We start from the raw sequence: 27,178 nt of genomic DNA, 5'->3' as shown, positions 1-27,178 counted from the left end.
CGGGTGCCAAGGATGGAGACAGCATTTTGTTAAGACACTGGGGCTGATGTTTAAAAGCATACTTTCTCTCTGGAATTTTCAGGGTACAGAGAGTACAAAAATCACCAAAAGTCTGACATAGAAATGAACCTGTTTTAAAGAGGTCTGGTGGGATGTAGCTCAGTGGTAGTACACCTAGTTCAATCTCAAAACAAACAAAACAAAACAAAACAAAAAAAACCAGGTTGTGTCTGTTTAGTTTTGTTTTTGACAGAGTTTCCCTCTGTGGCATAGGCTGGTGTTTGAACTCTTGATCTTTCTGCCTCTGCCTCCTGATGTGTAGCACTACGTCCAGTTCTAACTCTAATCCTTATCACTATGATAGGTTGATAAAGGGAAAGGGAAATGATTTTTTAAAATAAGGGTGACAGAGTAAATAAGGGTGGTGGAGAAAATGCCTTGCTTAGAGAACTATCTCTGCCTTTCATCTGTCCTCATATACATGATTGTGACTTGAATGTGAACTACCCCTGTAGGCTCACATGTTTGAATACTTGGTCCACAGCTGGTAGCAGTGTTTAGAAAGGTGTGTGGCCATTAAAACACAGAGCTTTGCCGAAGGAAGTCGGTCACTGGGGGCAAGCCTTGAGGATTTACAGCCTGGCCCAAGTTCTTGTTTCCATTCTCCTGGCTGAGTATGGATACAATGTAAGCAGCTAAGGCTTTGATGCTGTCACCCTGTTTTCCCTGCCATAGTGGACTCTGCTCCTCTGGATCTATAAGCCAAAATGAACCATTTCAACCTTAAGTTGTTTAAGGGAGAAGGTAACTAAGACACACCCCTGCACAACTGCTTCTTGTTTGCAGATCCTTAGCTGTCCTCTGTTAGACCCTTCCTTCAGGTGTAACCTCTTTCTACTCTACTTTTGTGGCAAAGATTAATCTCATTTCAAAGTACAATGTCTGTTCTCTGCAGATAGCTACCGGCCACTTTCTACTGATGACAGTATTTTTCTTAAGGGTCTCAAACTCAACTATCTTTGAGAGCCAGGTATCTTTGAGTGGAAAGGACTTGTGGATAGCAGACACTGGTCGAACTACCGTGTACCACCTGAGGGAGGACATCGTTGCTTGCTATCACAATAATCAGGCCACTTGCTGTAGACTTTGCTCTTTGCTGCTGTATAGCTGAGATTTTCACAGGAACAATAAAAAGGGAAGAGGTAGTCTCTTCATTCTACCCAGAAGTTAAAGATAAAAAATAAACAGAGAGGCAAGTGTAAGTTTTTTTGTTTTGTTTTGTTTTGTTTTTCAAGATAGGGTTTCTATGTGTAGTCCTGGCTATCCTGGAACTCACTCTGTAGACCAGGCTGGCCTCGAACTCAGAAATCTGCCTGCCTCTCAAGTGTAAGGTTTTTTTAACAATATAAAGAGGTAGTGTGTGTTCATGCATGTATGTGCATGCATGTGTGTGCATGAATGTGTATGCATGCATGTGTGTGTAAGACAAACATGGACAAAAAGGAGAAGGAAAAAAGGAAGATTACATACTGTAAACCAAAAGAAATCCTTATTAGAAAGGAGAAAGGGCTTGGGGCAGGGGAAGGAGTTTACAAGAAGCTAGTATTGAGGAAACTGGCTGAGATTCACCCCATCTCTAGGCCTCTCTCATCAGGACTGCCATTCTCTGTCACTGGATGTGACACATACTGCAGTGGCTTGGTATCTCAGTCTCTTGGGGCAAGGGTTTGTCACCCTGACTCCAGTCACCCCAGGCATCCCCACGGATACTCTGACTCCCAGCCTATGCATGGAAATACTCTTGCGACACAAAGCCACTCTATCAGTCAGGCCTCCTGAAGTTCCAGAGTGGTGGGTGCAGGGCACCCACAGGCATTGTTTGTTGGAAGGATGGCTGGGCGAGGACAGTTGAAAGTATCAATCAGTGACCCAGCAACCAGGAACATAAAAGGGTTCAAGGTGCAATGAAAACATGACATAAAATAACCAATCACTGGGCTGTCTGCTCTAATGGTGCATGACATCACAGTCAGCATAGTACTAGGAAAATGTGGATTGACTTCATTCCTGGTACACCAGCTGAAGTAGTCTTTCTTCCTTGGAGATCCACTCAGAGTCCCAAGAAGAGGCCGGAGAGGTGGCACAGAATCCCCACCCCTCTCTTCTCCCCAACAGTCTTGGGACCATAATTAAACAACTTTCCGATGACAAACAGAGAGAGATTATATATGCCTTCAACAGACTTCTAGTTTTGAAATACTGGTCTGGGCTTAAGAGAAATTGACTGAAACACCTAATCTTAATTTCACGGAGGAAAAGGAAGCAAGAAAAAAAAAGAAAAAAGAAAATCTTTCATTACAAGCCTAAGTGGGAGTTTTAATATATGTGTTGAAATGATAAGAAATTTGAATAGTTGCAGTGATCTGTTGCAATACGTAGCATATTGTTTCAAGGTAGAATTGAATAATTAATCATTTAATACTTATCTGAAAAGTTTTGAATTTATAATAGGAAAAGTTCTGTGCTAAAGTATTAACTCATATTTTCACTTCAGTATTTAATAAAAAAAAATTGGAAAGAATGTTTCCTTTATTATTCCCCATTTCCTGCCTCTCCTCCAGCTCAATATTGCTAATGTGGAGCTGAAGGATAAGATCATCAGACATCCTCAGACTCATTTCAAAGGCCAACACAAGCAACCACCCTCAAAGTTCTGTTCCTCTCTGAACAGTGCTACTCCTGTTCATGGCCACACCACAGCATCATGGTACATTTCCCTACCATAGCCTTCATTCTTGTAATCAGAAATATGAATCTTGAAACCCCTCTCAGATAATTAATAGACTAGTGGGTTAATTTGTTCAATAACTAATCTACCTGACAAATATTCACAGAGCTTAGGCTCAATACTAGATGCTAGACATTAAAAAAAAAAAAAAAGAAAAAAAAGAAAAAAGACTGTCAGAGTCTGAAGCCAAAAGTAAGAACTAGCTAAACCTTCAAAAATAGGGTGTTTTCTCTGACTTTCATGTGTTCAAAAGAAGTCTTCTTGGGTTCTTTGTTGAACGTTTTGTCTTTCAATGTTATGTATGCTTTAAAGTGTCCTTTGCTTGACTTTAAAAGCAAAAGACACAAAAGGAAACACATGAATTCAACTTCATGAATGCATCATAAAATACTACTAAGGGCTGGGCATGTGGTTCAGTTCTAGGTGCATTGCCTCGTGTGCTTGAGTCCTGAGTCCTTTGCATAAACTGGTGGTATGTCTACAACCCCAGCACTAAGGATGTAGAGGTAGTAGGATCAGGAGTTTAAGGCTAGCCTGGGCTACATGAACCCTATCTCAAAAACAAAACAAAACAAAATAAAACAAAACAAAAACCAAAACAAAACCCTAAAAATGACAAACAAATGAAAACAAAACAAAACAAAACAAAAACAAAAACACTTTGTAATTTCAAAAAGTGGAAATAGAGAAAATGTAACATCTGGGAGTAAAGAATTACAAATCACTTAGATTTTATATCCAAAATAGGAGGAGGACCATAGCCAAAGAGCAACATGATAATCAATTTAAACTAACAATTGGAAAAGGCCCTCAGCTGACATTTTTCCAAAGAAAATATATCAGTGGCCAGTCAAGATTGCCCAACACTACCAGTCCCCAGAGACATGCAAAGCCCAACTATAAGGAGTGGTTGTAAAGGATGAATATTCAAAGGAAAAAAGTATTGGCATGAATATGGAGAAATTGGAACCTGTTTTCAACTGGCAGGTTGTAAAAACATTGCAACTTCTGTGTACAGTTTGGAATTCCTCAGAAAGTGCAATGCAGAATTAGCATATGCCTGGAGGGTCTACTACAGGTATGTATCAATCGGAATTGAAAACAATGTGGGGGAGGTGAATGAGAAATAATCCCCAGAGGCTCGTCTGTTTTCCTATTTGGTCACTAGTTGCTGTCACTGTTTGGGGAGTTATATGACCATTAGAAGGTGGAGCCTTGCTGGAGGAAGTATTTCAGGGGAGGAGGAATTTGAGGTTTTATTGCCTTACCTAACCTCCTGTTTCTTTACCCATCTGTTGCCTGCATGTAGATGAAGTGTCAGGCAGCTCCTTTCTCCTGACACCATGCCTTTCCTGACATGTGTGACTCTGTCCCTCTGGAATCCTAAGCCCCAAATGAACTCTTTCTTCAGTTGCTGTTGTCTGGAGGTTTGATCCCAGCCACAGTAAAACACCTAGGGGTACTTGTAAACCCATGTCCACAGCCGCATCATCTACTGCTCTCAAAGGTGGCCAGGCAGCCACCGGCAGACACTCAGCTTTCTGTGTTTTCTGCAGCTGTGCTGTATGAGGGCAAGGCAGCTGTGCTCTACGAAGGCAAGGCAAACACCTACTCTGTGAATATCGAGCCATTTCCCCAAGGGGAAACTGAAGGTAAGGACCCACCGTGCCTCTGGATACTCTGTTTCTTGGCTGTTCTATAGGCAATCTTGTTCGGTGTGCATTTTTGATCAGATGCATTATTTAATACACACTGCTGAGTCAACACAGAATTCACGGCAACAGCAGGATGGCTCTCGACTGTGTAATGATGCCCTTCCTCTCAACGCGGCACCATTCCAGCCTTGTGGAGCTCAGAGGCATCAGGCTGCACAGCAGCACTGCGCTCTGGCCGTTTGGAACAGGGACATTACCAAGAAAAGCATAAAAGTGCAGACAATGTAGCAAAGACAAGAAACCATACAGGAGGCTTGTACACAGTCTCAGAAAGGCAGAGCGCAGCCTGCCTTGTTCCCTGCTGTAATGTGTACTCATTAGTGACATTTATTTTGCATTCTACAAGTGCCATAATGATGGCTAAGTTACTGTGTGCATTTGTGGTGAGATTAAAACCAGATTAGCCACCAACAGGCAAATTCACAGGGAGAGAACATATAAATAATGAGGACTAACTACATATAAGTAAGGGAATACTGCTCAGCCATGAAAAGGCACACAAACTGAAGACATGCTTCAGGGTGGCAAACATGGAACATATTGTGTTTAATGAAAATAAGCCAGGCGGAAAAGAACATTGCATGATTCCATTCCGACAAGGTGTCTAGAATACAGGTAAGCTCATAGACTGAGGGAATAATTCTTCATCGACTCCCCAACTTCTCCTCTAAATTCCTAGGACCTACAAAGTATTTGGAGTGTCCGCATGAGAAAGTGAAAAGGCCTGGAGGTGGAGACTACAAAAATAACGATGGCTATAAAATAGCTCAGGTGTCAGAGTCTTACATTTACATTTTATCAAAACCTGATACACAGACTTAGGAAGATTAGGCAGATCTTGTTGATCTTCTGTTCAAACAAGTATCAAATGCACAGAACCTTCAGGTGGCTCCAGGAGATTCAGATACTTACTATTTAGCAAGACCAGCTGAATACTGAGGAAAACCAAGTAACTTTAAAATGTGCACGCCAGTTCTTTGGCTTTACTTTGATGAAAATTTATACCGCACTAGGATTATTCTGAGCACTTGCCAGAGTGGAGTTGCCTCAAGACCCTGTCTTACACTTCCCTTGGAAGAAAATGACTGTGACAATAGACCATGTGAGCTGGGGGTCCTGACAGATGACCACAGGGGTCATTGTGGTATCCTGGCACGATGTTCCTTTCCTTTACCATCCACTCATTTGTCATCTGATACGCTCATTCTAGAAGTCTCTCTATTCACGTCTCTAGACAGAGCCATCTGTTAGAGGGTGGCTGGAGTTGCTATCATAATTCCAGTGTTCCCTTTTAAATATTTTTTTGACCCAACAATTACAAAGAGGCATTGTGGAATATAAACATACAAGAAGAGTGCTAATGTGAAATGCAAACACTAATAAAATGTAAACTTAAAATAGGAAGGCATCCATAGCCAAAGAAAAGAATCTATCAAAATTTGTTCAGTCTTTTAAAATGCATCATAAAATGAGAAATGTTTCACTGCAGAATAAGGTTTTGGCTTCTTTTATGATCGAAAGGAAGGGTAATTATGATTGTCAGGAAAACACATTGAGCAGCTGTGTACAGTTAACAAAAGAACCATTTTATGATGCTCTCGAAAACTGGCACTTTAAATATTCACATTTCCTAGAAACGAGCTGCTTTCCAACTAGAACAGACATCACAGAGATTGCTCTCTATTAATCATGGCGTTGTACCAGGTGAGTGCTCAGAGCCAACTGGAGCCTCTTTCTCTTGGGACAGTTCCCACACACATGATGTAACAGTTGCATATACTGATTTATTATTGATACTCAGACTTGTGTATGTTACAGCATTGTATGACTGATTTTTAAGTTTTCAAAATTCAATATAATTTAAACTCTTAAAAATGCTCGCTTCAGTAGATTCCTTCACACTTGTACATCTGGCTTAGAGATAATTTTTAAAAACAGCATAACGAATAATTCTGCAGTTTGTTTTATGAGGGCTAATTAATAGGTACTTACTCATTAAAAACTAGGTCTGGTGCAAAATAGAGAAATTGGCTGTTCGTATGTTTGTACGATCTCCAACTCAAGGCAAACGATGATAGACACATCCAAGAATACTGGATGAGTGTAATTTGGTCCTCAAGAGGCAAGTTTTTAAATCCTAGAGAACAGAACAATTAATCACTGAAAGACACTTAGCATGTGAGTACATTCCAGGAAGAAGTCAGCTCTCACTACCTTTCTCTAACAGACTCAAATCAATTCCACAGACATCTAGGGGGCTGTGCGTCTGGCTCTGCACAAAACTTCATTTTAAATTCACACTAAATACTTGGTGCGGAGGGGGTGGTGGTGGTGGGGGGAGCTGCTGGGACAAATCACACTAAAGAGTCCATTGAGGTTCTGCCTTGAAAACCAGCGTGCTGGAAGACACTATATTCACCCGTGACACTTGCTTCATCCCCACACAATCAACAGCACCTGCTTAAAGGGGGTGGGAGGTTAACTGTCACCATTGGCATGTCTGCAAGAGCAGGAACGTTTTAGTCTTTTTGACTCTGTGGTCCCCACTGCCTGGGATACCAGCTGTTGACAGTGTTCTACAGCAGGGCAGGCATCCTTGCTCAAGGCCCTGCTGTGCTTCTCTTGGTCCTTATTTCCAGTGGTGTCATGCTATTCTCTGGGGGTGAAGCCCCCATTTTTTTCTCCTTCTGGCTGCAGGTTGATCACAGGTAATTCATGGACCAGGGCAATGTGAAAACATTGTTTTCCATGATGCGTCTATAGGCTAACAGGATCTCATTAACAAAATCCTGCCTGGCAGAAAATGAACACCAGTAGAGAGTTTGAGAGTGCTTTTTGGATGCTGAGGGCAGGGAGGGATTCTGTTTGCCTGTGACATATGTGCAAGTGTATGCATGTGTATGCACAGGTACGGGTGCGGCCATGTGGGTGCAGTATGGTGAGGCCATATGTGGGCATGGCTGGTCTATCATTGTCTACCTTATTTTTTGAAGCAGAGTCTTTCTCTGAATCTGGAGCTAGGCTGTCTGGCCTGAAAGCTCCAGGGATCCTTCTGTCTGTCTCTCTCAGGTGGTGGGCTTAAGGCCTGCTTGACTTCTCTGAGATGGGGACCGTATGTAATATAATTGTTGGTTCTGGGGATCCGAACTCATATATTTGTGAAGGCACATTCCTGACCATCTCTTGAGTCCCAAGCAGAATTAATTAATTAATTAATTAACCAGGGAGAGTTGATCAGAGTGTCTTCCAAGACCCCTGCCAGGCCTAAGTTCCTTGGGCCCGAGCTTTGATTAAACCTAGGTGCTGTCCTGCCAAGAGCTCAGTGTGACTTCACTAACAGAATGCACTTTGCCTATTAATACTTGGGGACAAAGTAATCCCTTTCTTTGTCAAACACCATCCATGTGTCTGCCTTAAGAACTATAAGCCTGCATTCTTGGAAGGAAAGAAATAAACTGGTATCTAGACTTCTCCCACCATTCTGGAGTCTTCGGTACTCATGCCAGGATGCTATGCAAAGTGGACACCAGGGCAGCACTGTTAGGCAGAGCCTCAGTAGTCCGCGGTCCTACCTGGAAGTACCTTGGCCCACTTCACGACCTGGATCATCTGCTTGCCTGCCAGGCGGTTGAGCGTGGAGAGCAGGCTCTCGGCGGTGTCAGGCTTGGAATTGTCATAGCCTGCGTACACGATCTCAGGCTCGATATTCTCCAGGATCATGGCCGGGGATGGCGTGAGCGCACGTGTGATGGCGGTGAGCTGCGGGACCAGCGCAGAGTTCACCGATGGCTCCTTGGTAGGAGCGATGTATGTGGTCCCCTCTTCTGGGCTCTGGGGTGGTGGCGGTGGGGGCTGCTGTGGCTGCTCCTCATGAAGGCCTTTTAACTTCCCCAGCTTCTTTGACTTTCGAGCTGTCAAATGCAAAAATCAGAAGGGATAAGGGCAAATGCACATATCTCTATCGCACTGCATGGAGCCACTGAGTTGCCATCAATGCAGGCTCTCTCCTAAGGAATTCCTGTACCAAAGGAGTACCTTCGAAATAGTTTAAAGTAAATAGCCAAGCTCCCAGGTCGGTAGTATGTGAAGCAGGCTAGCAGCTACTTTTTGTCTTTGAAACATGGTACAGGTCTCCCAAGGAAACCTGCAGATATCTGCAGGATGACTTGAACCTCTTCCTGTTCTCAAAACAGAGAGGAGAGTTCACAGAAAAGGGCGCAGAACTGTATTGCTGATACAAGCGGGACCCACAACACAAATAAAAATAGAAAAAATAAATGGAATGCTTAATACCAAGCAGGTTCTAAATGGCTTGTATAGAAAAGCCCCAATTTAACAATTATTTTGGGAAGTGATTATTATGATACTCATTTTAGAATAGCACTTCAGAGTTTGTCCAATCACAGGAAATGGTGTTTGGAGGGACAGCAATTGCTTCAAATGCTAACATCCTAGGATCTGGAGGAGGGGAATGCGAAGGTAACTTGGTAGCAAAAGAAAGCTTATGGCTGTGCTAATTACTAATTTTGCAATTATAACACTTTCAATTCATTTAGAAATTCTACATGAACCAGACATAGCTTCTACTTAATCGGAACATGCATCCCAGGTTTACAGGACACTCACTGAACACAGAACAGGGCTATGCCACACCAGTAAACACGATGTAAGAATAATCATTTACATTTACAATTATAGCTATTAATATTTATCTTGTTCACCACAGGAAAAAAATGACAACTCAGCTAAAAATGAAGCCATTGTCGAAGAACAGGCCCATCATATCTGTTACATGGCCTTTAACTGTTGAAACGGTGATATCAGAAGACTAAGAGAGCTGGGGTCTGTGTTGATGTCTGTGGCCCATATTACCACCAAAGGCCATAAGACATTCATAGTTTGGGCTGCTGTCTGGGGCCATGCTGATGTCTGTGGGCTGAGCTAAGTTGGTCCTGCCCCTCATCAGCTGTGGCACTCGGCAAGCTGGCCCTGTCCTTCACCTGGGCAGCAGGAGAGCTGGCCCTGGTAGCATGAGTACAGGAGAGCTGGACTTGATGGCATGCACCTGGGAGAGCTGGCCCCACCCCTTGCCTGGGAAGCATGAGCTAGCTGGCAGGCTGGCCAACTCAGCTAGCACCCAGGCTCAGATCTAGGCTTTGAATTGGCCCACCCCAACATCTACCCCATCTATGAACTGCTGATGTGTGTAAAGGATATGGTCCCACAGTTCCAAAGCTGCCATGACACATGTCAACAACAGTATATCAGAGAGGAGTCTGGTGAGAATCCAGTGTTGATGGGGTAGCAGAAGCCAGAGGCCTTGAACCAGACCAACAATTCACTGCAATAAACATTTACAAACAAAGACTCATGGACAAAAGCATATACTGTGTGACACACCATGACACACCGTAGCTTCCATGTTGAGGTGTTTTTACATTTTTATGTTATTAATTTTAATTTTTTTAATTTCTAGTTTTCTTTTGGGAGGGGGTTGCAAGGACTGAGGATGGATATGGAAGGACTGGGGGATGAGTAGGACCGGGGTGCATGGTGTTAAATTCACAATCATTTATTAATAGATGCTGGCCATTTGAGGAGGATCTGAGGTAGGAGATTCTGACTGTGACTTTCAGCACCATTTGAATGAGGACCTGGTCTCTTACCCACATACTTCTGACCTGGTAGTGTAGGTAAACAGGATGCTTCAAGGTGATGTGTGAATGAAAACATACCAGAATACATCAGTAAAGTGACTGGCCAACCAGATCCATAGAAAAACTGAACAGCTAAATAATCGCAAATGCCAGGTCCTTCAGAGCACTCACTGGTCCTTTAGGAGAGCAGATCTCTAAAGCTTCTGAGACATAGAAACTTTTCTGAGCTTCAGGTTGTTTACCTGAAACCTGTCAGGGAGGGCTCTGTGAGAGGTCCTAGTCAAGAGATAAGGGAGGGAACAAGTAGTGTGGCCCACACCACATAGATCTCTGGCACTGATAAGCGCACATACCTGTGCATGTGTGCACAAATACTCTAGACACTGTGTGGTTATGCACACCTACAGTCTCAGAATTTCAGAGGTGGAGGCAAGAGAAACAGTATTAATTCAAGGCCAGTCTGGACATCAGAGTAATTTCAAGGCTAAGCTGGACTGTAGGGAGATACTGTCTCCAGCAGTAGAAAACAAAACCAGGAATGAGCTCATTAAAGTTTTCTTGTGCTTCCTAAGATGAGACTCTGATTGATTGCTGGACATATTCCGACTGACAGAAAGTGATGGCTGATACTTTCATGTCTTACTAAAATGATATCTGCTTGGAAATTAAGTATAAAGTGTATATTTGTTTAATGCCCAGGTCTATTTTGTTGTGTTGATTTCATCCTGTCTGGTTTCAAGTCGGTGTCATGAGTATCATAGAATAGTGGCTTCTCCAACCTGTGGCACGACTACACAGGTTTCAGCACTGCATCTAGCATTTCACTGAACTTCATGTATGACTTTGTAAACACACCAGGATACTTGGAACTGAGAGGTAATCCATATTTGCTGACACGATTTAGGCGATCAATGTCCTCAGGGTGTGGATTCTTCAGCCACATGCAGGCACGTGGGCAGCATCTCTCTGAAAGCCCAGGGAGTGTGGGAAAGACGTTTTACGTTCTTACCATACCGTCCTGTTAACGAGTGTGTTCTTGACAAATATTTATTGAATGAATATGTTTCATTTTAAACATTAATGAATTTCACAATGTATCAATACGTGAAGCCTCAGTTCATTTCCCTGTACAAAATGTAGACAAACTTCTGAGATTCCTAGATAAAATTTTTGAGTCACTAATTATTCCTAAGAAAAATTTCTACTGTGTAATGATCCCTTTGTGAACTTACTACACTTAAAGGGTTCTAATGGGAATAATGAGCTCCAGTTGTCTGGACACAGTTCAGCAGACTTGTATATTTCCAAAATTCCAGTGTTCACCAGGCCCTACCTGTGGCTGTTGTTACTGCTGACAGTTTTTTCAGGTGAAGAAGCTGGGGTGCTGAAGGAGAAATATCTTTTGAAGCTTTCAGAGCTAGCAAAGCACAGAGAGAACATCTGGATCCAGCCATAACCCCGACGCTCACTGTGCGTGTGGTCTCTCTTCTAATCCTCCTCTTTATCTTCTTAGTACCATTCTTATGCTTTAGGAGGAGCACTGGCTTCAAATTCAAGTGGATAAGTAAGATGTTTGCTAATTACACAGGGACAGTTTTGGCTAATGATCCTCAATATGCGTGTTTCTCTTATTCAAAGTGAACCCGGCTATTTGGATAGGGTTCCTTATGAAATTCTGTGGCATTAATGGTCAGTGGGCTTGGGAAACTCATAGTCCCAGGTAGTCAGAGCCACAGCACACTCTGTCCTGTCAGCAATAGTACTGCGCTCTCTCTCTCTCTCTCTCTCTCTCTCTCTCTCTCTCTCTCTCTCTCTTCTCTCTCTTGATGTTTCATACACATGGGTGTAAATGTCTCTTGCCCCCACTTAGATTCACTTGAAAGAGGAGTTTCATTTATCCATATTGGATTTTACAGAACACAGTGTGTACTCGGGGGTTGCCCTCAAGTACCAAGACCTTACTGGCAATATCTTGGCAGCTTCTAGCTCCTGGCCCAGCTAGGAAACAGAACTCCATAGATTCTCCCCAGGAGTTATTTTCCAGGCTCTGGCAATGGGAGGCCCTGCTTCTGGACCTGACCAATCATCAGACTGGTGCTACTTCCCTGTGTGATCTGGAGATTAGCTTTACATTCCAGGGTAACACGATAGCCTCTTTGGTTTTATTCAGCCTTTGAGAGATATGAGAACCCTGAGTGCCCTTCAGACAAAAACCTAGGTAGCAGGTGAGAAGAAAAGCCATTCTTTTCTATCATCTTCCAGTGAGGATTCTCCAAGTACCTTATCACTTTCAGCCTCCTTCCACATTAGAAATTGGGATCTCTTGAAAATTAAGGACTTGACAGCAGATATTAGAGATGCTGTCTGTATAGGACTGCATTATTATTATTATTATTATTATTATTATTATTATTATTATTATTCATTGCTGTTGTTAGTTCACAGGCCCAGTGTAATTGTAACCCACAGGGCAGTAACAGCACAGGCCGAGTGTGATTGTAACCCGCAGGGCAGTAACAGCACAGGCCGAGTGCACTTCTCTTATACTTGGGATGTTGATATCAGCCAGATAGATGTGAAGATGCTTTTGGTGCCAGGACTTCATTTTCTTTTAGTCACGAGAGGAGGAGGAATGCAAAGTCTGGGAGAATTAAGCATTTCTCAGTCACATCATCAAAAGAAGAAATGTCACCTTTTATAGATGACAGTAATTGGTTCTACAGCAAAACCATCCTAATTTGTACTAATAGGAAAAAAAGAATCTAAATGGTTCTTAAGGGAATGTACCCTAATTGGATGGAGGTGAGGGGCTAAGGATAAGTTGCCTTCATGAACAAATAATTAGCTTTTCAATGGAAAATGAAGAAGTGGCATCTCTTAATTGTTTATAAATACTCCTGCAATGGTTAAGAATGTTGAACATGGCATTAAAAAGGATCTGTACATATTTCCAAATCCTTCTACATAATTAACAAAGTACTACATGTTGCTGACTTTACAGGACATGTGCTATGGCAAAGGTAAACTCAATTTCTGACTAATTTGTAAGGAATTCTGAGCTAATGCATCTCCTACTAAATTTTCAGGTGTGTAAAGCTATCCACAGATAACATTACTGGCATAATCAATATGATTTTATTGTTTTTGTCATATTTACCAATTACTTAGCAAATAACTAATACTTACTTACTGCATAAGAAGTACTGTTTTCCAAGCAACCAATTGTTTATGGCAAAATCTTAGCCCTGATAAGAGAGAACCATTTTGAGAAAGCTGAGTTGGAAAACTGATTAGATTTATACAAACTGCTTGGGTTGAGTTTTGGGTAAAGCCACCAGAACATATTTGGAGGAAAAGACAATGGCAGACAGCTGTTTTATCTCACACAGGGTGTACCTTTCCTGTACCTTCTGTTCAATTGTCACCGAGCCTCCATCAGCTTGTGACTTGGAAGTGGACTAGGTCACATTCCTAGCAGGAGATGCACTGCTAATCAGATAGTGCTGACCTGCCCAAGAGTAGAGAGTTCTTCAGACCAGAAGCCAGAGCAAGCGGCAAGGCTGGAAGGAGTGCAAGGCAGTAAGAACAGGGCTTTAGAGTGCACACAACAAGGTTCTGGGTTATGGCTTCCCTATAGGAGATGCCTACATGCTATTCCCATGTCTGGACACTATCATTTTGCTGGCATTTTATTTCCTGGCTATCCTTTTTTCTCATTCTTTTTTAATTTTAATATTAGTCAGAATCAGGAATATGCATATATATATATATATATATATATATATAGATAGATAGATAGATAGATAGATAGATAGACACATGCATGGGGAAGGCTCCATCTTGGGCTGGGAATTTTAAAGGAGAGATGATGAATCTTCAGTGCAGCCAGGCTGGGGACTGTCCTAGGAAGAGCCCTGGTATATAGAGGGATACCCTCCTGTGCTCTCCTGCATGCAGTGGGGCGAGATCCAGGGCTGTCTTTTGCTGAAACTTTGGCTCTCTTTTTAATGGGGCAGGGGGAAGGGCAGTTTTGACAGCAGGGTGGAACTCACCCTTTTAATTCTCAAGTTCCCTGTGACACTTTGGACAAGGGCCTGCACTTGGGAGGCAGAGGCAGGCAGATTTCTGAGTTTGAGGCCAGCCTGGTCTACAGAGTGAGTTTCAGGACAGCCAGGGCTACACAGAGAAACCCCGTCTCAAAAAACAAAAAAAACCAAAAAACCAAAACCAAAAACAAAAACAAAAAATAAAAAGAAAGAAAGAAAGAAAGAAAGAAAGAAGGAAGGAAGGAAAGGAGGTTTCCAGGAATCCATGAATTGGACACAAGAGGAGGCAGGACTATACTCATGTGCTCCGAGTAGGGATGAGGAAGAGCCTAGCGGTTTACTTTCATCTGTGCTCCCCTCCCCCATTGGTACTTTGAAAACTTGAAGGGACATTTTCTGACTCGTGATGACCACCTATTTTCTCTTTTCACTGAGGATTAGATAAGATACAAAGGCTTTAGAAGACCAAAGAAGGGATTTTAGCCCAGACTGCAGAACGTCCTCTGAGCATCCTGGAACGTGTTATGGAGAATCTAGAATTTGCTGCCAGCAAGAACATACAATGTTGCTTTCTAAATACCCTGAGGTCCTGGCGGCAGGCATCCTGTAACTCCAGTGCAGCTCTAAGGTAGAAATGAATGATGGAATGAGTTTTGGAGATTTGGAGCCTTGCTGTTGAAGTCAGGAAGACCCTGTGATGTACATTCCAGTCTTACAACCACGTTAATGGAGCTAGTTGCTGGGTTCGAGTTTGTCTGAGATACAGAGATAAGCCTCTTATGCTCACAAGTGTTATAAGATATCATCTGAGTGATACCATTTAAAAATACACAAAAGGGCAAATACTGTGACTTTAGAATGCTTAAAAGAATTTTCAGTGCTATGAAGAAAAACCCCGACTTCTTCCCTCCAACCCCATCTCTTGCCTGACACATTTAAAACGTTGTCTCCACATTTCAAGGTACAATGTTGTTTGCTCACTCCGTACTGTCTCCCTTTCCTAATCCTAAAAGTACGAGTTGGGAGGTGAGAAAGAGTGACCAAGGAGCAAGGCAACTTCTCTCACAAGTACTGCCTTTAATCTTCACCCACACCCCAGGAGCTAGGTTCTGTGCTCCCACTGTTCAGAGGGTAAAGTGATTGCTAGAGGGATCACTACTAATCACTACCAAGGGATTGGTAGGTAGTTAGCACTGCATACTAACATCATGCTGTATAGTTGGGAGGATATGACAGATTGGTAAAGCCCTGGAACCTCCAGACTGCGCCTGTAGCAGATGTCTGACCCCAGGGGTCAGAGCTCAGCTGTCTACATGGTCACAATTGGTTCCCATTAATGACAGATGAATGTGTTAACTAGAAGGCCTGTGGCCACCCCAACCTGTTCACAGGCCTGTTTTCTTTTCTAATCTCCAGGGCATGGCACCCTACACACATTGGGGCTGCTGTGATGGGCAATGCTCCTGTCTATGTCACACTCAATGCAATTGCAAGAGAGCTCTAAAAAGGCAGGAAGCAAACTTGCTAGTTTGCCTAAGATCTCAAATTTACCAGAGGAGGAATCTATGTTTTGCTAAGAATCAAAGCCCTAAAGCAACGCTGCACTAGATCATTGGGTTCTTTGAATACCTATTTTAAAATCAAATTAACTATATTCAGAAAATATAAATATCGATCTCCACAAATCCTATTCTCATGGGATCACTATGTAGAAATTGATATGTTTGCAAAACCTCTCAGTAGTTTTATAATACTAATTTAAGAGAAGAAAAACTAGGTGTGGGTGGCATATAACTAATCTTAACAATGAGAGACTGATGCAGGAGGATGGCCAGCTTGGGCTACAAAATGTGTTCAAGATTAGCTGGGACTACATAGCAAGTGCAAGGCAAACCTTGGCTACAGAGTAAGATTCTCAAAGAGCAGAAACACAAACAATTCTAATAGTAAATAAGAAAAACTAGCTCAATAGAAGCCACGGAGAGTTCAGAAAAGACTCCTTCTTCAAAGGGCAAATTCTTTAACAGCTGAAGCAGTTGCCTTCTTGGCATATACATGAGCACAGAATTTATTACATGGAGCAGATCTCATTGGTATGCCAGGTAAATAGACTCATTAGGAATGGTTTATAAAGAAGCACTACTACTGTAACAAGGTTGCAGAGGTGAACAAGGTATGAGAATGAGGCAGGAGGCAGTGACCTGGAAATGACTCCAGCGCTCAGCTTAATGGGCTGTGCTGTGGGCTGTGCCCTCCCAAGTCCTCAGGATCCCAGGTGAGCTCAGGCTGAGCAGGATGAAGCAGAATGAGACCAGACTAGGGAGAAAACCCATAGTATGGCCCTGGACAGAACTGCTCACACTGGTAGCAAACTTGGTGAAACCTACTTTATGCAAATAAAATATGGGAAAATAAAGTATTTGCAGTTCAGGGGCAGAAAGTATGTTTGGTATGTAGGAAACCCTGGGTTCTAGAAGGTTTTGCTAACAGAGGAGAAGAGTGCCACACCAGCCAATGGCATGGTCTTTACAAATGTTCAGTACAGGATTCCTTAGATAAGTCACAAGGATCATTGGTAACCCAGTGCATGGGTGTTTCTTGCATCTCACTTGTGAATTCTCCTCTCATGTTCTTCTGAGCCCCAGTTGCTACTTTACCTTAGTTGTCTCCATGTTTCTTGAATAGCATCCAGGGAATTTAAACTGTGGCACACACCAGAAAATTCTGAGGTGCCCAAGAAAGCTGCCTAACTCCAACCTAGTTCAGATTTTTGAAAAAAGACTGCATGGTTTACATGCATAAGAAATACAATCTAGGAGCCAGAAAGATAGTTTGGTGGCCAAGGGCACTTGCTGCTACTGCAAAGGACCCATTGCAGTTCCAAGAACCTGCAGGGCTGTGTACCACTCCAGCTAAAGCAGATCCGACAGCTTCTTCTGAACTCTACTATTATGTACATGTGTATGTATATACACATACATGTGAGTAAAGCATACACATGCAAAATGAGAATAAATCTTAAAAGGTAAGAGAAATAAAAATTACCAATGGAGGAGAACATACGCTGAATAAAAGTTTTATTTTCAATGTTCATTTTCTTCTGTAAAACAATTACTCATAGCTATATCCCTGCAATTCAATGTTTTTTTCAAGAACAACTACTTGGAAGCATGTTTTATTGAAAAAAAAAAGAAAATCAGCACATAGTGAGGAGTGCCCAGGGTGCCACTCATGTCAAGGGGAGGATTAAGCAGGCCAGAGAAAAGGGAAAACAAGTGTCAATGTTTATAGCTTCTAAAATAAATATTATTCCACATTTTTATTCCCCTGACATTATCAGAATAGTCTAAATTAAGAATTAATAGTAGCCAATGATGCATGTAGTTGAAAAAAAGTTATTTTTCTAGGCTGGGTTCTCTTCAGGATACTGGTAGACTTGGTCTGAAAACTCCCAGATTGAGTGGAGCTGGACCAAACTGTCCTGTTTTGAAGCATTGAAATGGCAACCTGCAGTGGTTCCTGGGCTCAGGGGTCAGTCTGGCAGATTAGGGGAGGGGAGGGGAGAGCAGCTGGGAGAAGTACCAGGCCCACACTGGCCTGCCCTGCCCAACTGTTTATAAGACTCCCTTCTATTCTGTCCTTTGGTCTTCTGCCACAGTGTAAATTCCAGAGCACTGGAGACTCCCTCAAAACCAGTCCAACATCACAGTCTGAACAAAAGCTCCTTTAGAAGAAGATCCTTTCTGTCTTCATTTCAAAAAAGATTCTTCACATTAACACCACTTAGCCGAAACAGACAAACAGGGCCCTCCTTCAGACACATAAAACAGTGCAACAAAACAAACAAGCAAGCAAACAAACAAACAAAGGAAACCTAGAGCAACAGGAAAAACAAGGTGTAGAGAAAGTTCTTTCAGAGCCAGATTCTCAAACACAGAAGATGGGATCCCAGGCCGCTGCAGTAATTGGTGATGGAAGCCGAGCTGCCCAAAGGACTTCCAGAAGGAAAAGTAGGTCTTTCTGAAAGCATTTTCTTGGAGGATCTCAGTTCACATTTGAGACAATGTAAGCAATTCATTTAAAAACTCTAAAGTCCTCTCAGTAAACTCTTAAAGTAACATCGCATTCACAGTAAGGGAAAACCTAGACTTTGTTTCTTTCCTCCCGAAGCTTGCCCCCACCCTTCTTCACTGTGTCGGCTTCTGTTCCCAAGGCAGGTTTCCCTTTACACCAAAGCCAGCTGGATAGTCATCGCCACACATGTAGCTTATCCAAAAATGTATGGGTGGATTCCACGGCTGCCGCTGCTAGTGTCTGAAGAAGGCCTTTCCCGTGTGACATGATGGAGTGTCACCTCACAGTTAGAAGGACGTTGAAGGTTACTAAGAGTCGGGGCCTCATTGATGACTTGGCTAAAGGGCAGTTTCATGTTACAGTTTTCAAACTGATTCAAGTTACACACTGGGTGAAGCACAAGCGTTAATCCTCACTATAATCTTTAACCCCCATACTTGAAAGGGGATAACAGAAACCTATAACCCTCTCTTAGAGAATTTCTAGTCTTTAATGTCTGTTTCTTGGACTCACAGTGTTAGGAACCCCACTAAACACAATCTCCCTTCACATGAAGCTAAAGACCATGTGGCTGTCCCACATCAATGATGTACTCTGAACTCTTTTCTTTCGTTTCTGGGTTGTGACACCAGAATTTGTTTAAGCATTTTGCTATGTGGAATACAGTCCACACTGAGAAAGTGCTCACTGAAAAAGTATAGGAAAGACAAGGCAGGCAGGCAAACAAACGGATCAGTGTCTGCCTCGATGTCTCAAACTAGGTAGATCTCCTAACCTGACTGACCACTGCAGTCCTGCTCGTAACAAAGCTCTTCAGAGGAACAAAGCAGGGCTGTTAGGTTTCATCTTAAACCCCAGGGTAGGCTTGTCTCCCTGGAAGACAATGTCAGCCAAGGCTCAACCCAGCCTTCTGAACAAAATCAGGCCGGCGTCCCTCCACAAAGGCATACGGATGGAGAGCAAATTGCCTGGCAGGACTGGGGCAAGGGGCCTAATCCAAACAGAATTCCACACTGGTAAAATACAGTTTCTCCAGAGTTACAGCAGGAAACTGCTGAAGTTGGATGCTAACGAGCTCCAGGACTCTTGGACAGATGTCCATTAGGTCATCAACATTTATATGAGACCAAAATGTCCCTTGCGTATGTATGGTAGGATACCAGTATTCTGGTAACAACATACCTATGAACAAGCCTTGATTCATCACCCAGTATCTGACCCATATCATTCTCTGATTTATATTTCAAGAAGATGTCTAATACCTACAACCAAAATACAATGCATTATAACCAATACTCGAGTAGGGAAAACAGATGCAATGTCTGTGGGTCAAAGCCAGTCAAATATTAAGGTATATATTCCATCTTCCCAAGTACCAAGCAGCATGTGGGAGACAGGTCTCACATCCTTACAAATGCCCTCATGGGATCACCTCTGGACGTTACTAGTTTATAATGTTTAAATTACAACTGCATAGTAAAATAACCACTCATATGATTCATTCTCTATATTATCAGCTGCATATGGTTAGCTCTCTTTCTCTCTTTCCCTCCTTCAGCCAAGGCTCAACCCAGCCTTCTGAACAAAATCAGGCCAGCATCCCTCCACAAAGGCATACGGATGGAGAGCAAAGTGCCCTCCCCTTCCTCTTTTTTCCTCTCTCTCCCTTCTATTTTGTTCTTGTGTTTATAATAAAAGCAAAGTTTAATTTTGTAACTGCAGGGAGCCACTACAAAAGAATTCTTATGCCTACACAGATAAGACATTAACCAAAGATTGAGGAAATTACAAATTCTGGGAAAACACAATAGGGCACTCTATTTAGGTACTTGGGCCAGGAGTAGGAACTAAACCTCACAGTGCTTTCTGTTCTTCATCCACGTCTACATTTTAATTTATTTTCTTTCAAGACACAAATGCTGGTTTAAGAGCCCTTCGTGTTGCATATGGCTTCATAAAGGCAACAATGTCTAACCAAAAAGCTCCTGTTGAAGGATGTAAGAGCCCAGAGACCATGGAAATAGAGCTTCTAGCCAACTCGTCCAATTCTGGCCCCCAGTCATCATTGGGAAGACCCAGGGGTGAATTCCCCATGCAGTCTTGGGCTTCCCAAGGTCCACATAGCAGTCGTAGAGGTAGGGGGCTTCCCATTCTTAAATCTGCACATGGCTGTTCGCTGTTTTCTTGCACGTGAAACTGAGAACTACCAACCTAGACAGGCTGAAAAAACAGAGGGACTGTGAGCAAGACTGAGAGAGAACGGGAGGGACATGGAGGGAAGGGGAGAGGAAAGAAAAGATGGGAAGGGGAAAGAAGAGAAAGGAGGATCGTTAACAGTTTGGTCTCCTCCACTCCACTGTCATCTGGATTGGATAACTCATGGCTATAGGGACAAATTCTGTGTCACAGAATGTTCACCATTAGACTTAGTCCTTTACTCACAAGATGCCAGTACCACCCCCAGCTACCAGCTGTGACTACCAGAAAGGTTCCAGGCCATCCAATGTCCATCCTGGAAGAAAATCACGCATGGTGGACAGCCAGTGGTCTACATTAAGAAAGTCCTTAAAATGAGAAGAGAGAGAGGTCAGAAGAGGAAATCCCCGGACCACACAGACAGCAAGCAGGTGACGACTGACAGGAGACGCTTGCTAATTCCTCTCCCATCTGTAGCTTCCTCACAGCTGGTGTCCTACATGGGAAACCGAACTGTACAAAAAAAAAAAAAAAATCCTCACTTTCAAAATCTTGGATTTTTCACACAAAATCTAGTATACTAGCTTGTGTTTTTTTCACAGCAACAAGTATGCAGTTAAGAAGCGGCCACTTACTCCACTAGGGGCTGGAGAGCTGGACTTTCTAGTCAGGCGAGCTTCTACCAGCTTCCCTAGAGAGGCCAGGAGCGTTGAACAACAATAGAACCTGTTCATATTTGGACGGATTATTTCTTCAGTGTTCCAGCTTGGTATGTGGGATACAAACACAAAAAAATACTAACAAAATCTGCAAGCCACCTGGGCACACACACAGCCCCTGGAAAGAGTCTCCAAGTTGACGGTAATTATCTCATCAAGTTTACAACTGGCAAGGCAGCCAAGAGGCCACCACACCCAAAGGGTGTGTGCATGGCCCGGACAAGTGCATATCCTGTATGTTGCCACCCTCATAAAAAAACTGAGTAATAGCAAATTTCAACATTCACCCTCACATTAAATTTAAGTTGGGCTTTATACAATAGGCCTCCTTACTAGCCATCTATTAAAAAGAATATTTGTTCCTGTGATGAAACAGGGCCTCCCTACAACTCTTCTCTCCAGATATGTGGTAGCTGTGCTCCCCAGGACCAGCTTCCTGTTGCCAGTAGAGGGGATAACAGGTCCACACCCATGGATTTATAGACTATTTCTCATCTTCCAAAGGAGCACTTCTTATCCTCTCTCCAGCCAGGCTCAGTGTATGATTACAAATGGCCCCCTCATGAAGATATGGCAAGGTCACGTTATCCTGCTCAGTCTCTTGTCTTGCACGATCCCCACCCACAGGTTTTGGTGTACATTTCTAAGTGGTCCTCAAGCCTGGGCAGATGTGTGTGCCCATTACCACTCCACTCTTGGCTGGCCACTGAGTCACAGGCTAAGAACATCTGTTAGGTTTGAAATTCCTGCAAATACAGGTGATTTTTTTTCCCCAGCTGAACTCTGCTCTTCCCCATTGGACCCTCGGTGGCAGTCTGGACTTAGGGAGTCATCTTCCCCACCCAGCTACTCATGCTCATCTTTGTTTTTGCTTCACTCCTATAGCTTGCTTTTTTTAAACCTTTGCTGTCTTTGTCTTTGAGGCAGATGCTCATGATGTAGCCCTGGCTGGCTTGCCATTACTACACAGAGCAGGCTGGCCTTGGCCTAGGATCACCTACCAGCCCCGACCTGTGCTGGCATTACCGCCACTCTGCTGAGCCTTCTCTCGTCTTTATTTTTCACATTTACTTTTTTTTGGAGGATGTGTATAACTTATCTGCTTTCATTTTAAGTTATTAACCATAACTTTTTACCTCGAACTTAATGTTTAACCAAAACCTGTCAGACCAGGCTGGCAGCACCAACAGTCTTAAATGCTGTTCCTCCATGTGGATGACAGAAACTATAGCAAATAAGCAACCAGGTAAGGACCAACATCACCCGAAACTCCTCCTTTAGGAAGAAGAATATGAATTCACTTCTGAGGTGTATTACCACTGAAGAAATTTCCAGATTATTCTAACATGACTAGTAGGCCCAGACACAGTTTTTTGGAAAGAGTGATTTCCTCTAGAGCAGTGGTGCTCAGCCTTCCTAATGCTGTGGCCTTTAATAGCACAGTTGCTCCCACTGCAGTGACACTACGGTGACCCCAACCAAAAAATTATCCTCATCGCTACTTATAGCTGTAATTTTGCTACTGTTATGAATCATAATGTAAATATTTGTGTTTTCCAATGGTCTTAGGTGATCTATGAAAGGGTTGTTGAACCCCCAAATGAGTCACAACCTACAGGTTCAAAACTGCTGCTGTAGAGGGGTAGAAAATGTTATCATCACAAAACATTGATAAAGGAATGCCTTTGGAATCTTTTATTGGATTATTTTATATTATTAATAGTTATTATTATATCATTATTTATAGGAATTATTTATATGATATATTATATATTTGTATCAGTTATGTTAGTTATATTATTATTAGTTAAATAATTATTTAATAATTTAACTAATTGGTTTAACCCTATTTCTGTTCACTCACACAGTAGCATTTATTAAGCATATACTGCACCAAAGTGCTTTAGAGCTAAAGAGAAGAGAGCACAGATGTGGACGATCGAAATTGGGAAAGCACCCCAAAGACAGCATGTGCACATGTTTTAGTGGGAAACAAGCTATGAAAACTGTGCTGAGCAGAATAATCATCTCTGTTACGGTTTGAATGTCAAGTGTCCCTCACAGGTTTATGTCTGAAATGCTTGTTCTCCAGTGGGTGGCACTGTCTTGGGAGGCTCTGAGAGCCTTTAGCAGGTAGGACCTGGCTAGCGGAAGATCACTACTGTCTTTGAAGACTGCGCCAGGCTTCTGGTTCCTGCTGCAGTCTCTCTGAGTCCTGGACTGCAGTGTTCTGAGCAGCTCTGGCTCATGCAATGTTGCCCTGAACTGAGAGCTCTGTGTTATGCTTTCCCTACCATAATGGGCTGAAACTCCTTGTAAGCATGAACAAATATATCCTTCCTTCTTATCCGCCAAGCCTTTGAGTTGCAGCAATACAGAAGGAACTAATATGGCACCCAAAAGACACTTCCTCCTGAGTCCTAGAACTCAGGAAGCACACACGGCAACTGAACCCATCACAGGCCAAAAAGGGTAGGAATTGGGGAAGGCAAGCAAGCAGATGCTCTTCTCCAGGCTCTTCAGAGGAACCCAGCTGCTGATGCACAGACAAGCTCAGTAAGAGCCATTTTAGGCTTCTCATCTGTACATTTATAAAAAAAAAATAATTTTTTGTATAATTTTATTTAAGCCAGTAAACGTTATTACGACGATAGAAGTGAATAAACATAGGAATCCAGAGACCTTACCCTTAGCTTGCTTATGTGTCTGGTATAAGTGAAGGGCCCTTGTTAGGACTAACAGAGATGGCTCTATCCCTCAAGCCACCCATATCACCTTAGCAGAAACAGCCGCTGACAGTGGAGAAGGTACTGTCTGTGCAGAAGGTCCAGAGGGCTGGTGACAGGATTAGGGCCATTCTCAGAGATGACTCAGAGCCCCACAGAGGGCAGGGTGGGGACAGGGTGTGTGTTTTAGGGATAAAAACAAACCAACAATGTGCTCAGTCTGGGAAACCCATTCATTTTTAAATCTGAATCCACAGAAAATCTTCGGATTTCATTAAAAGAAAAATAAATCAAATAATTGGAGAAAAAATGCAAAGTGAATCTTTGAGTCAGTCAGTCAAGCACAGGCTTCCTTTTGTTTTGGATCTTGTTTTCAGCTCTAGTATATTTTAGGCAAATATCTTAGCCAGAGAAGGATTTCCCCCCACTTTGCTTATAAACTAGCTGTAAGTGAACCGTTCTGTGAACCGTAACATTTGAAAAAGCTTCATGAGGTGACTCAACCATCTCTGCTGAGGGAGGATGGAAAAGTGGGTCAAGGGGTCACTTCCTGGGGAACAAACAGCACAGAGAAGACCTATTTAGGGGCTCGTGGACTCCACAAGCAGCTATTCCTTTGTACCCTACTATGACTAAGGCAGGGCAAGGGTAAAGATGGGGTCACCTCTACACCTGTGGCTTTCTTGCCTCTGAAGTATGTACAGATGATTCCATATGTCCAGGAGTTAGGGTCAGGGCAGACAGGCAATGAAGAAACATGAGGCAGCATCACCATGCTGGACCCTTATCACCTGGTAGACTTCAGACTGAATCAGGGCCTTTCTCTCCCATAGCTTCTGGGGATTGTTTTCAAACTTACATTTTAGAATTACAAGCTGTTTGTTTGTTTGTTTGTTTGTTTGTTTGTTGGCTTGGAGGGCGTGCATGTGTGTGAGGGCCAGAGGACAGCTTTGTGGAGGCAGTGCTTTCATGTAGGCCCTAGGGATGAAATTAAACTTAGGCCTTCACCTCTGGGCCATCTTGAGGGCCCTCTGCTGCATCTCCCATCACCTTGTCTCCCTCTCCAGGCTGGCCTGCTAAGGTCACTCTTTCCATCTTCCTTTTCTGAGGATTTGAAGCCCATCTTCATTCCTGAAAATGAGCAATCAATGCATGTTTGCAGCATTTAGGTGAGAACTTTACCAGACCCATAAAGCCATCATTTACTGATGCACAATACTGTCTAGCATGTCTTCTAACATGTCTCTTTGTAGGAGTTCATTAGAGTGGCAAGGAAAACATAAATACATTGACATAAAATACTATTTCCAGGGACTTTTCCAAATGTCCATCATTGCCATCAGCAGACCTTTTTTCTGCTGGAGTCTGTTTTATTAGCTCTGCTAGTTCAGCCTTTATGAAACTCTGTGTCCTCAATTCCCCAATAAAAAAACATAGACTAATAGACTGGATACATAACTAGGACCCAACATTTTGCTGCATACAGGAAACCCACCTCAGTGACAAAGACAGACACTACCTCAGAGTAAAAGGCTGGAAAACAATTCTCCAAGCAAATAGTCCCAAGAAACAAGCTGCAGTTGCCATTCTAATATCGAATAAAATCAACTTTCAACCTAAAGTTATCAAAAAAGATAAGGAAGGACACTTCAAACTCATCAAAGGAAAAATCTACCAAGAAGAACTCTCTATTATGAACATCTATGCTCCTAATACAAGGGCGCCCACATTCATAAAAGAAACTTTACTAAAGCTCAAGGCACACATCGCATCCCTCACAATAATAGTGGGAGACTTTAACACCCCACTCTCAGCAATGGACAGATCATGGAAACAGAAACTAAACAGAGACCCAGTGAAACTAAGAGAAGTTATGAACCAAATGAATTTAACATATATATATATATATATATATATATATATATATATATATACACACACATATATATTATATATATATGTTGGCTACTGACTTGCTGTATATTGCTTTTACTATGTTTAATGAAATGATCATATGGTTTTATTTTTTGAGTTTGTTTATATGGTGGATTACATTGATGGATTTCACTATATTGAACCATCTCTGCATCCCTGGGATGAAACCTACTTGATCATGATAAATGATCATTTTGATATGTTCTTGGATTCAGTTTGTGAGAATTTTATTGAGTACTTTTGCATCGATATTCATAAGGGAAATTGGTTTGAACTTCTCTTTCTTTGTTGGGTCTTTGTGTGGTTCAGGTATCAGAGTAATTGTAGCTTCATGGAACGAATTAGATAGAGTACCCTCTGTTTCTATTTTGTGGGATAGTTTGAGGAGTATTGGTATTAGGTCTTCTTTGAAAGACTGATAGAACTCTACACTAAACCCATCTGGTATATATATATATATATATATATATATATATATATATATATATATATTATTGAACATTTTATGCTAAAACAAAAGAATATACCTTCTTCTCAGCACCTCATGGTACCTTCTCCAAAATTGACCATTTAATTGGTCACAAATCAGGCCTCAACAGATACAAGAACACTGAAATAATTCCTTGCATCCTATCAGATCACCGTGGACTAAGGCTGGCCTTCAATAACAACATAAACAATAGAAAGTCCACATACATGTGGAAGCTGAACCAACACTCTACTCAATGATAACTTGGTCAAGGAAGAAATAAAGAAATTAAAGACTTTTAGAGTTTACTGAAAATGAAGGCACAACATACCCAAACTTATAGGACACAATGAAAGCAGTCCTAAGAGGAAAACTCAGCTCTGAATGCCTCCAAAGAGAAACTGGAGAGAGTATATACTAGCAGATTGACAACACATCTGAAAGCTCTAGAACAAAAAGAAGCAAATTCACCCAAGAGAAGTCAAAGGCAGAAAATAATCTAACTCAGGGCTGAAATCAACCAAGTGGAAACAAAAAGAACTATAGAAAGAATTAGCCAAACCAGGAGCTGGTTCTTTGAGAAAATCAACAAAATAGATAAACCCTTAGCCAGAATAACTAGAGGGCACAGAGACAGTATCCTAATTAACAAAATCAGAAATGAAAAGGAAGACATAACAACAGAAACAGAGGAAATAAAAAAAAAATCAGATCCTACTACAAAAGCCTATACTCGACAAAACTGGAAAATCTGGACAAATGGACAATTTTCTAGTCAGATACCAAAGTTAAATCAGGATCAGATAAACTATCTAAATAGTCCCATATCCCCTAAAGAAATAGACACAGTCAT

At 42.2% G+C, this 27,178-nt stretch overlaps 1 protein-coding gene across 2 annotated transcripts in view; it reads right to left on the bottom strand.

The window, feature by feature from the left end:
- The window catches only part of Nr3c2 (nuclear receptor subfamily 3 group C member 2), a 335,477-nt gene that overhangs the window by 50,935 nt on the left and 257,364 nt on the right, over positions 1–27,178 (bottom strand). For both annotated transcript variants that reach the window (XM_031340365.1, XM_031340366.1), the window contains exons 5-6: positions 8,076–8,414; positions 6,496–6,640 (exon numbers count right to left, since the gene is read on the bottom strand). In XM_031340365.1, coding sequence (XP_031196225.1) covers positions 6,496–6,640; positions 8,076–8,414 — 484 coding nt within the window. The remainder of the gene's footprint in view (positions 1–6,495; positions 6,641–8,075; positions 8,415–27,178) is intronic.

This window comes from Mastomys coucha, unplaced genomic scaffold (genome assembly GCF_008632895.1).
Source record: "Mastomys coucha isolate ucsf_1 unplaced genomic scaffold, UCSF_Mcou_1 pScaffold22, whole genome shotgun sequence".
Lineage (NCBI taxonomy): Eukaryota > Metazoa > Chordata > Mammalia > Rodentia > Muridae > Mastomys > Mastomys coucha.
The sequence above is the reverse complement of the archived record's forward strand: the minus strand, read 5'-3'. Positions and strand labels throughout refer to the sequence as shown.